This window comes from Ochotona curzoniae, unplaced genomic scaffold (assembly GCF_017591425.1).
Source record: "Ochotona curzoniae isolate NIBS_2020 unplaced genomic scaffold, NIBS_Ocur_1.0 contig_4714, whole genome shotgun sequence".
NCBI classification, from domain to species: Eukaryota; Metazoa; Chordata; class Mammalia; order Lagomorpha; family Ochotonidae; genus Ochotona; species Ochotona curzoniae.
Window position 1 is genome coordinate 933,469 of NW_024466365.1, and position 11,702 is coordinate 945,170.

Genomic DNA, 11,702 nt, shown 5'->3' on the forward strand with positions numbered 1-11,702 from the left:
GCTACCCACAAGCTTTGCTCTCCCCCAAAGCTGACCAGCTAAAAGTTCAGACACAAGACATTGCAAGCTGATTGGGTTTTAATGTAACCCATAGATTAAAACATAATTTATTAGTAGTTAAAGAAAAAGAGTCATTATGGGAACCATGGTGGCTTGGGCCTGGGGAGCAAGGATCTGCTACGACCTAGAGATGACAAAGGAATGCACAAGAGAAGCTTGACACTCTGCCCGTCAATCTGGCCCTCTGATTTCCTAGGCATGATGTCGTCATATAGCTGCTGTTGCACACGAACAAACCCAAGGAGCAGTCCACAGAGAAGAAAGCTAAGGCCACACACTTCACACCAGCTGTGTTCCGGGGTGCAGGAAAAAAGCTCAGCATGACAGCTTAGCTCCACAAAGCTGGGAGACAAGAAGCCAGATTGCATGTGACCTATATTTCATTTGACACTTCACCACTCCCCAAGCAACAACCAGAATAGGCCTCTGCGTTCCACGCAGTTAATGACCCGGTCAAGGCTGGATTAAGCCAATAGCTGAAGAGACAGAGTGTGTTCTCCCCCCTCCGCCCTCCCCAGAGATGTGGAAACACCTCCTCACCAGTGGTGTACAGCCCCAGCGGGGCAGAAAGTAATCACAAGGGTGATGCAATCAAAAGGAGACCAGAAAGGTAGAAAAAGAGCCTAAGACATAGTCCTGAACTTGGGGCAGAGCCTTTTGGCATCTGTCTTCTACTGTCAAGAAAAAAGGAGTAGCAGGGAAACAACGGCTTTCCTAAGCATTGAAACTGTCTCCATAATCCTGAGTCACACCCATCTTTTCCTCTGTCATCACCCGGCAGCCACTGCACCAACCCCAGGCTGACTCCTGTGGCCCCTAGCTGGGTGGAAACATGGGTCACTCCTCTGAGAGAAGCCAAGGCTCTTTACAGCTAAGCTAGCTGCCAGACCCTCAGCTCTGTTGGTGGACAACAAACCCTTAGCTTCTGTTACTTCTCCTGGAGTTATGAGGGAGTCTCCCTGGCCCAGCTGCATGCCCCTTGCAGTGACCTGTCCGACACCACTGAACAGCATCGGTCTAACAGCAGCCTGTCCTCTCTCAGGAGCCCAGGCCCCTTGCTGCACAGCAGTATCCAGGCTGCTGCTGCTGCTTGCATCAGCCTGGCCCCAGACAGAAAGCTGAGTGTCCCAGGAGAACCAAGACCAATCTTCAAAGAACAGAGAGTTAGAGATCACGGAACAGGGTGGGAAAGGTCTTGGGAGCAAGTTTTCTGGAACCTAGAGTGAAAAGAAGCCCATCCTTTTCTCCCAAATCTGTGTTATGATATCCCCACCATGGCACAAGCAAAGAACACATGAGGAACCACAGCCCAGGGGAAGTTGGGAGAACTCAGGTAGGGGACAGAGGGAGGAAGCAAGGACACAGCTGAGGGGCGGCAGGTGCCTGAGAACAACTACAAGGGCTCAGAGGTGCTCCAAGCCAGCCCAGGACACCATGTGGTCTCTTTCTCCAACAATGTCAGAGGTTTTGAATATGGAAATCGCCAGGCACTGGCCAGACAGATGACCCAGGCTGGATGTTCCTATACAGGAACATCAGAGAAATTCAGGGCAGAACACACAGGAAACTGCACAGCCAGCAGAGCATTTTGTCAAAGAGGAGGCAGCTGCAGATGTGGGTCTCCAAGGCCCAAGGGGCACCTTTCCCGTTGCCATGAGGAACAGGCCAAATCTACCAGAGTCCTGAGGGCACGCGCTGGCCTCCCACCAGGCTCTGAGGAAAGGGCCTGGAAGAAGAGGGGAAAGGGATGAGCTAGGCGGCGCTGGAAACATCGGGAAGAGATGGAAGGGCTGGAGCAGATCACCTGGCAGTGCCCAGAAGAATAGAGCACCACTGGGCAACTGAAGCACCCATGCCTGGATCTCCAGACAGAGCAGACTGTCCAGAGGAGCAGAGGGATTCCAGAAGACGGGAGTCCCACGAAGGAGCAAGCCGGGCCTTTGGAAACTCGGGATTTGCATCCACAGGAGGTGAGAACCAAAGGTGAGAAGGGCTGGGGTGCAAGGAGTCCCCCAGGTGCCCGCCGTGGCTCTCTCTCACCTGCGCAGCACCAGGAAGCTCAGGACAACCAGCAGCAGAAATCCAACTTTGCGGCCCGGCTTCCGCCGCGGGCTCCACGTGAACATGATGAGTCGGGGCGCTCGGGGAGACTGGCTCGCCCACTGCAGCCAGCTCCGCGCTGCTCCCGAGCCCAGGTGCAGGGGCGGGACCGCGCAGCCGTGGCCATGGCAACCGAGCTGAGCACAGGCCGGCCCGGGGGCTCATTGGCTGGGACTCGGCCCCGCCCGGGTGAGGGGCGTGCACTGTGCCAGCCCTTCTTCCCTAGTCTATGCCAGGTGCGCGCCTCTGGCACTTTCGGAAGTGCGGGCAGGGACAGAACTTCTGGGCACGTGGTTGTGAGCCAGTGGGGTAAAAGCACCTGACTCCCCCCACAGCACCTTAGGAAGCCTGATTTGAGAGCGCCTGCGAAACAGAGGCCACTGGCAAAATCCTTAGCATTTGTAAGAGAAAAATGCTTGACGTCACAATTCACGATGTGAAGCGCTAGGACATTGCAGAATTTCCATTAGACATATTTATAGCTTAGTACGTTTGCTGTTTGAAAAGCTTTGGGAGTGAAGGGGCTAGACAATCAAGCACTTTTAGTTAAGTAACAAAATTTGAACAGAGGCAAGGCAGAAGCAAGCGAAAAAGGAAGCTAAAAACAGTTTTCTGGGGTGGACGAAAGATCTTTTTCTCTGTCTCTCTTCCTCTCTGTATATCTATATCTATATCTATATCTATATCTATATCTATATCTATATCTATATCTATATCTATATCTATATCTATATCTATATCTATATCTGTATTTTTAAGAAGCCTTGTGGGTTTGGAGTAGGGAAGTCCAGCTTTCACCCAGCAGTTCTTCTCACAGTCCATGTGAGGAGCAGGAACACCCTTTGCACAGTCACTGCTTTTGCTCCAATTTTTTAAAAAAACATTTGAGTTTGGTTGGGATGGACTCTCACCTGTAAGGCAGATGGAGAAAAATGTCCAAGTTGAATCACTTGACTTGAAGATGACTGTGTCACAGACATCCATGCTGAAGTCTGTCCTTTGCTTCTTGTCATTTTGCCAAGCAGTAGCAGAATATATTAACCAGCAGGTGGTTCTCAGCTTGCTTAAACAATGCCAGCATCTCCAACTTTTTCCAAATATTAGTAAAAAAAAAAAAAAAAAAACTCTGCAATGGGCTCATTAAAGCCTTTACCTGTTTGAGGCAACTCTATCCTTAGTCTTCATTCATGTGAGAAAAAGCCTCCATTAACCTGTTGGGCAGTGTAGAGCAGCAGACAGGCCCTGCTCATAGACTCAGCACACTGTTATCTGGACTGGCTAACATCACAGTGCTAAGGCAGCATTAGCCTGAGATGGGTTTTGCTGAGCACATATGACTTCTGGTAGTGGAATGCTAGCAACCTTCTCCTTCATTGTCTCCTTTCCAAAACGTTTAAGTGATCATTAAGTAGATGACAAGATGTGAAAATCCCTGCCAACTAAAGCTAAGGCTACAAACTGCAGGCGTGCAGCATCAACAAACAGCCCTGCAAGGTGCCTGGATGAGCACAGGATCTGTGGCACTCAGAAACCACAGCCCTTTCAGGCTCTCTTCCTGGTGGCAAGGGCTCAGAAACTATAAGAGATTGTTTCAAAACCAATAGAAAAACAATATCTTTGCTACTCTTTGTCCACTGCTCCAAACCAGAGCCCCAAGAGACTCAGAGAGCCGGCTCCCTTCTTGAGAATTCTTGTATTCCACAATGTCCATGGGAGATGGAAATACACACTAACAGCTCACAGGAGGATAAAGGCAGCATCATTCAGAATCCATATAGTGACACAGCACTATATATATTTTATATATAAGTAAAATAATCGTTTCAACTGGTTTTGAAGGACTCCACTATTGTAATAATATAAGGGAAAAAACTGTGGGACTGGGGGAGGGGAAACCCCTGAGCCTATGGATCAGTATCATAAAAAAATTTAAGAGTTTAAGTTAAAAAAATCACATCAAACTGACATTATTTGCTGTTTTACTGCTTTATTTTAAACAGGTTACAATTTTACAGATATTCTTTCATCCACATAACTAACTTTTCTGAGACTGTTTAATTCGTTCTGTAAGGGAAATGCTAGTATCACTTTGAACAACTATCTCTTAAACTCCTGGGAGCAGAATGGGAAGTTCGGCCTCAGTGACAGCACAGCCACCTGGCTGCTGGCTTGAGATGCAGCAACTTCTCTGCTCCTCTTTCCTGACAGATACCCCCTGTGGACAGCCTTCCTTGTCGACAGGTGCAAGTTCATTTGTTCAACAAGAACAAACTCTCATTACAGTGTCAAGTGAAGCAAATGAATTAAGACCATGAGGGAATTTAAACCCTAGACAAAAGAGAAAGTAGGAAGACCCAAAAAGAAAAGGTGAGGGCCCAGCGCGATGGCGCAGTGGTTAAGGTCCTCACCTTGCACGCCCGGGATTCCCATATGGGCGCCAGTTCTAATCCCGGCAGCCCCGCTTCCCTTCCAGCTCCCTGCCTGTGGCCTGGGAAAGCAGTCGAGGACTGCCCAAAGCTTTAGCACCCTGCACCTGCGCGGGAGACCTGGAAGAGTCTCCTGGCTTTGGATCAGCATAGCATTGGCCGTTGCGCTCACTTGGGGAGTGAATCATCGGACGGAAGATCTTCCTCTCTGTCTCTCCTCTCTGTATATCTGCCTTTCCAATAAAAAAATAATAAAAATAAAAATTAAAAAAAAAGAAAAGGTGGAGATTGGTGTGATGGTGGCAGCTGCTTCAGCCCCTACTTGGGACATTTCCCAACACTCTTGATATGGTCTTAGGGAGGTGGTTCAGGGTCATGAGTTTGGAAGCCACACACCCCCCACCTGTGCAATACTTTTTGCACATCTGTGCATCAAAGGAGGCACACCCTCGTTACCGGGGACCTGAGGGGGCGGGGCGGTGTTCTGTAACCCCTCTCCTCTCAAGCCCCCTTAAAAGCTAGCTCTCCTTATCTTTCCTGTGCCAACGCTTAGCCTCTCATATACCTGCTTGCTGTCTTGCTTCCTGCAGACAGGACTCCCAGGACAAAAAGTTAGCAATCTCTCTCCCTTACCCTCTCACTGATGGCTCACTCTCCCTGAACATGGCCCACGTATGTCTGTATCTTTCACCTTATGAATAAACTTGATCACCTGCTTAAGCCATGTCGGTGCCCATGTTTCAAATGCTTCTTAATGAAGACATGAGAACCTAGGAAATAAATGTTCAGCACAAACCTAGACCACAACACTTTTCTTGGTATTAAGTTTCCTGAGAGAAAGCAAATGTTCGCTCAAGTTCTCTGACCCCTCCGTGGAGAAGGTCCAAATGCAGTTCTGGGTTCCTAGCTCTGGACTGACCCAACTCTGGATGTGGTGGCCTTTTAGGGGAGTGAAGTAGTGAATGGAAAATCTCTTTCTATCTTGTCTCTGCTTTTCAAGTAGATGATACATATGGTGTGTGTGTTATATCTATATGTGATACATACACATATATATGATACACATGTATCTAAGTGAAGACAAATCTCCAAATCCCAACAAGATGCACTCATGTTCCTGGGAGAAGGAAGCACACTGATCTCCATCTTTGGCCTTGGCAGTCTGGAAACATCATTTGCCAGCCTTAGCCTTTGGAAAACCAAAAGCACAAAGACTAAATTCATTTAAATTGCTGATAAGCTTTTAGTGCCAATGCACTATATGCAGAACACCATTTTAGGGCATCGTGACACAGCAATGGACAAAACAGGCCAAAACCCCTTCCCTTTGAAATGCCCTCTAGTGGGGGAAGAAAGAAAGGAAAAATTAACTTGATCAATCAATAAAATGTACAGCTTGTTCAAAGGTAATAACTCTGCAGAAAATTTTAAAAGGAGATACAGGTCCCTACCCTTCCTGAATATGATTCATCCCTTTGTCCAGAACACAGTATAATCACTTCTTTGAGGGAAGGAAAGAGACCACATTCACCCAGCTTTAAATGAAGTATTGTTAACTGGTATTCTATTTGAATATTTGTTATGAATCACTTCCTGTGCCTAATTTATAAGTTAAACTTTACCATATATAAACTTTATGTCACAGATTATTTATAGATCATCCATATATGTCATCACATGTTATTTATATGTTAATTACACATAACCTATCACAAGTATTATTATTTATATATTATATATAATGTTTTCACATATCATTTATGTGTGATATACAAATATTTATGTTAATTACCTATTGTTTGTATATTATCATACATAAACTATCATAAGCATCATTAGATATTAATCATATGTAAACTTTATCATATATATGTATATATATATCTGAGGAGTGCTCAGATATTCCCAAGAAATATTTTTTTTTCTGTCAAAAACTCAGGGTTATGAATATTTGGGACATTCTAGTTTAGTTAATAGCAAGGGAAACACACCGTTTGATGTAATAATTCAGATCTGGATACCATCCTCATGGCAAAATCGGATACCTTCCCAGTTTTCACTGTGAGGAATCCTATACCTTGGACAAGAAGCTCCCTTCTTTTTGCAATGGTATGTTTTGAACAGTGGGCAAGAAACTGCTATTGCAGTGGTTTTTAAAATATACTTCAGTTCTTTATTTTAATTTCTGCTAAAAATGTTCATGGTTGGAACTATGTTAAGGCTAGACACATTTGGGGATAGGAATTGGGTGGGAAATAAAAGATTTGTCTTTCCTCTTTCTGGGAGCAAAGGATGAGCTATTGAAATTGGAAAATATTAAAATTTATACAAAATGTAAGAAACAGTTTGAGGGCAACATTTCTCCTTTGGTATACATTATTATTATTATTAATCACACCTACAGCTTTGATAAAAACTTATCTGGGAATGCTGTGATAGGCGCCTCAAGAATAAAAGCATGAACACCATTTTTAAAACATATTTTTTTTAACAATTACTCTCATTCTGCAGTTTGAGAAGACCAGTAGACTACATGTTCAGAGTGGAAAGTAAGGCTCATCTACTGACTTTCTCATTTCAGTCCTGCATAATTCTCTTCCATTTATTTTTGTCTGTACCTTGATGGTATTTATCTTTGATCCTTACCTCGACGGCTTCTCCTGAGGGGCCTACCCTGGGACCCCAATAGAAGACAAGAGGGCCCCCAAGAGCTGTAGTCTGTTCTCAGAAATGCCTGGTGCACCAGGACCCAGCAAGGGGGGCTTGTGGTCTTGGTGTGGGTCACAGCAGAAGACCCCAAGTTCTGCCTCTGTAGGGGATGACAGGAGGTCACTAGACCTTGACTTCCAAGAACCTGGACCAGAAGGGGTACAGCCCCAGGACAAACCCCAGCAGTTGGTGTGGGCCTGGGGATGCTCCCCGAGGTAATATGCATGCATGTGCACATGTATGTGTCTACTTTTGTAGTGTGAGGGTGTGAATGTGGTTGTATGTGCATATAGGGTGATGGTGGTAGACTACAACCTGGCAAGACCTGGCAGAGCCATGGGAGGGATAGGATCACCCAGGGGCTAAGTGGCTATACTGTCTAGGTGCTTGACAAGGGAACTCATTCATGTCCTTGGCCTTGGGAGAGAACCTTGCACATTCAGCACCCTTGATGTGGGATCACATATATCAGAGTTCCCCAAGTGGCAGACCCTATCCAGGAATGACAGCTGCCCACTGGGACAAAACACTAAGCACTGAGCAATTCAGTGACCAACCTGGGGATCTGACCTGGATTCCTCACACCAACCACATCAGTTTCTACAAGGCACTCACATTCCCTCACACACATGGTGAGGATGACACACACAGTCACTGGCACATGCACACACACAGAGTCAGGAGCATATGCACATGGTCAACATCAGAAACACAACTGCACATGGGCATGTGCAACATACATGGAATCATGCACATATACATGGTCAGGGACACATGGATTCGCAAGCACATGGTCAGGGGCACATGCCATTGTACATACACATGGTCAGGATCACATGCACATTTGAGTGCACTCAGAGCAGAGCCCCTAGAAAGTTTCCTGGAGGTCACCGTAGCTTGTTGCAGGAGGCCCTGTTTGCTACCTGTCACCCCAACACATGTGCCAATCTGGGACAACTGGTCAGTGGAGGATTGGCTCAGGACATTAGGGGTGAGGAGTGGCCCACCCTGGCGAATGATAACCGAGTTTCTGGGTCCTCTTACACCCCTAGGACTGCCCACAACAGTGGTATGGCACCAAGCTTCAGACCAGAAGGAGAGGTGGGGCTGAGCTGGAAACTTCTCAGCATCCTGCATCCACAGCCCCACTCCACTGCAGCCACAGATACTGCTGAAGCAAACTGAGGAGACTTGAGGCTGTGGGGAGGAGGTTTACCAAGCTGCCCCAGAAAGACACAGGGTGGAGAAGGCAGGAGCAGAAAATCTGGAACAATGTGTAAGGTAGTAAATTGGGGGTTAGCAGGTGCTAGGCTGGGCTGGGCTGGGCTGAGTTAAACTGAGCTGCATAGAGCTGCGTTAGACAGGAAGAGGCTGGGCTGAACTGGGCTGGGTCTCCCATGCTCCTCCTGCACCTCGGTCCTTGAGCTGAGCTGAAGCTCATGAGCAGGCTCTGGTGCACTTGGTATTAGCGGACAGAGCCCTCATTGCTCCCCTTCTACCACAGACAGGGAAGGGGCTATGGGGATCTGGAAATGTGAGAGCAGGGCCCAGGCCTTCCATGTGTGCTGCTGAGGGCCTGTCTTAGACCTCCAGCTGGAGTACAATGGAGCAGTTGTGGAAGACTGAAGTGACTTCAGCAGAACCACAGCCAAGACTCACTTCACCTTGGGAGAAGGCAGCATGAGGCTGGCTCTGCAGCCACTCCCATCCACCATGGCACCCTTGACTGTGACCACATTGATGAGCAGGATGCTGGCACTGCAGCTCATGCTGGGCAGCAGAGATGGGTGCTGGTCCACACCATGTCTAGCTTCTCACTCTTGGGCCTTTCTGGGCACAGGTCCTGAAGGTCCAGAACTGGGGTGCCTCCTGCAGTTAGTCAGCAGCCAGGTGAGGAGGAGACAGCCAGAGACATATGGCATAAGTCCCCTAAAGCCATGAGGTAGCCCTCCCAATCTTCAGCCCTCTCCTGCCCCACAGGCAAGGTCAGATTGACCTCTTGCAAAGTCAGGGCCTGGTGTTTTCTTTCCCACCATTTCTTACAATGCTGCCCACCTCATTTGTGGCTTCTCCAAGTGCATTGAGGTGACTCTCATAGCCAGTGTTTGTGGACCTCTGGGCCATTGGGCCTTGTGGACTCAGGGCCCAAGCCTAGAAGTCCAGAGTAGCCCATGCATGACCTCCACTGAGCTGCCTTCCCTCTTGCCCCTCCTGCTCCTAGTCTGGAGCGGGCCACTATCTTGGTCCCCAGAGACCCATCTCCTTTGAAGGGCTTTGCAGTGAGGTTCGAGACATGTGTTCTTTTGACAATGAACAGCTTTTCACCATGAAATTAATAGATGAGGAAGGAGAACCATGTACAGTTTCATTGCAATTGGAATTAGAAGAAGCCTTTAGCCTTTAGACTTTATGAACTAAACAAGGATTCTGAGCTCTTGATTCATGTATTCCCTTGTGTACCAGAACGTCCTGGAATGCCTTGTCCAGGTGAAGACAAATCCATTTATCGCAGAGGTGCACACCACTGCAGAAAGCTTTGTTGTGCAAATGGCCATACCTTCCATGCCAAGAGGTTCAACAGGCGTGCTCACTGTGCCATCTGCACAGACCGAATATGGGGACTTGGGCGCCAAGAATATAAGTGCATCAACTGCAAACTTCTGGTACATAAGAAGTGCCACGAACTCGTCACAATTGAATGTGGACAAAATTCTTTGCCACCGGAACCGATGATGCCCATGGTCCAGTCCATGCATTCAGACCATCCTCAACCGGTAATTCCATATAATCCCTCATGAGAGTTAGGACCAAGTTGGTGAAGAAAAGGAGGCAATGAACACTAGGGAAAGTGGCAAAGCTTCTTCCAGTTTGGGTCTTCAGGATTTTGATTTGCTCCGGGTAATGGGAAGATGAAGCTATGCCAAAGTGCTATTGGTTCGATTGAAAAAGACAGATTGTATTTATGCAATGAAAGCTGTGAAAAAAGAACTTGTCAATGGTGATGAGGATATTGACTGGGTACAAACAGAGAAGCATGTTTTTGCGCAAGCATCAAATCATCCCTTTCTGAAAACTTCCTGAAGAACATGCCAGAATTTACTCTGCAGAAATCAGTCTAGCATTAAATTATCTTCATGAGCGAGGCATAATTTATAGAGATTTGAAACTGGACAATGTATTATTGGACTCTGAAGGGCACATTAAACTCACTGACTATGGCATGTGTAAGGAGGGATTACGTCTAGGAGATACAACTAGCACCTTCTGTGGCACTCCTAATGACATTGCTCCTGAAATTTTAAGAGGAGAAGATTATGGTTTCAGGGTCGACTGGTGGGCTCTTGGACTATTGATGTTTGAGATGATGGCAGGAAGATCTCCATTTGACATTGTTGGGAGCTCTGATAACCCTGATCAAAACACAGAGGATTATCTCTTCCAAGTTATTTTGGAAAAACAAATATGTATACCACGTTCTCTGTAAAAGCTGCAAGTGTCCTGAAGAGTGTCCTCAACAAGGATCCAAAGGAACGATTGGGTTGTCATCCTCAAGCAGGATTTGCTGATATTCAGGGCCACCCATTCTTCTGAAACGTAGATTGGGATATGATGGAGCAAAAGCAGGTGGTGCCTCCTTTTAAACCGATTATTTCTGGGGTGTTTGGTTTAGACAACTTTGATTCTCAGTTTACCAATGAACCTGTCCAGCTCACACCAGATGATGAGGACATTGTGAGGAAAATTGACCAGTCTGAATTTGAAGGTTTCAAGTACATCAATCCGCTGTTGGTGTCTGCAGAAGAATGTGTCTAATTTTCAGTTCCCAACTCTGCATTCTGCTCATGTTGCCATTTAATGTATGGACAAACTTGCTGCCAACCCAGACACAATTCACCTTTTTATATTTGCCACTTACCAAAAACAAAACAAAAGAAAAAAGAACAGTATCTTCTGTTGTAAGAACCAATTATTACATCTACATTTACCTATGAAAAAAAAAATCAAACTAGCTTCTAAACAGTCATGCCAAAATTTAGTTCTTTGGTTCTTGGAGGCCTACTGATGCACAAGGAGTTGTCTGTGATGTTGAGAGGAAGTACCAGTGCTTTGCACGGCAGTTTCTGCTGCAGTAGATACACAGTAGGATTACATCCTAAGCCTCCGATCGTTTTTGTCATTCTCCGTGAAGCCATTTGAGGATTTAATTTTAGAACATAAGATTAACTCAGAGTATAACAACTTTTTTATGTTACCTATTCTTAGTTGCAGAATTATTGTTTAACATTCAGCTATAAATTTTACCATTGCCTTGGGTAATTAAGTTACTGAGTTTTAAAACAATAATTGAATTGGCAAAAAGAGATGTCACTTAAAATTGGGGAATATGCATTTTTGTTGAGTTAAAAA

At 46.2% G+C, this 11,702-nt stretch overlaps 1 protein-coding gene and 1 pseudogene across 1 annotated transcript in view; one reads left to right on the forward strand and one right to left on the reverse strand.

Annotated features, from left to right (window-relative positions):
* The window catches only part of LOC121161205 (beta-galactosidase-1-like protein 2), a 35,744-nt gene extending 33,558 nt beyond the window's left edge, over window positions 1-2,186 (reverse strand). The window contains exon 1 of the mRNA XM_040987516.1: window positions 2,101-2,186. Coding sequence (XP_040843450.1) covers window positions 2,101-2,186 — 86 coding nt within the window. The remainder of the gene's footprint in view (window positions 1-2,100) is intronic.
* Window positions 2,187-2,285: 99 nt separating this feature from the next.
* On the forward strand, window positions 2,286-11,108 carry LOC121161206 (annotated as a pseudogene).
* Window positions 11,109-11,702: the final 594 nt, after the last annotated feature.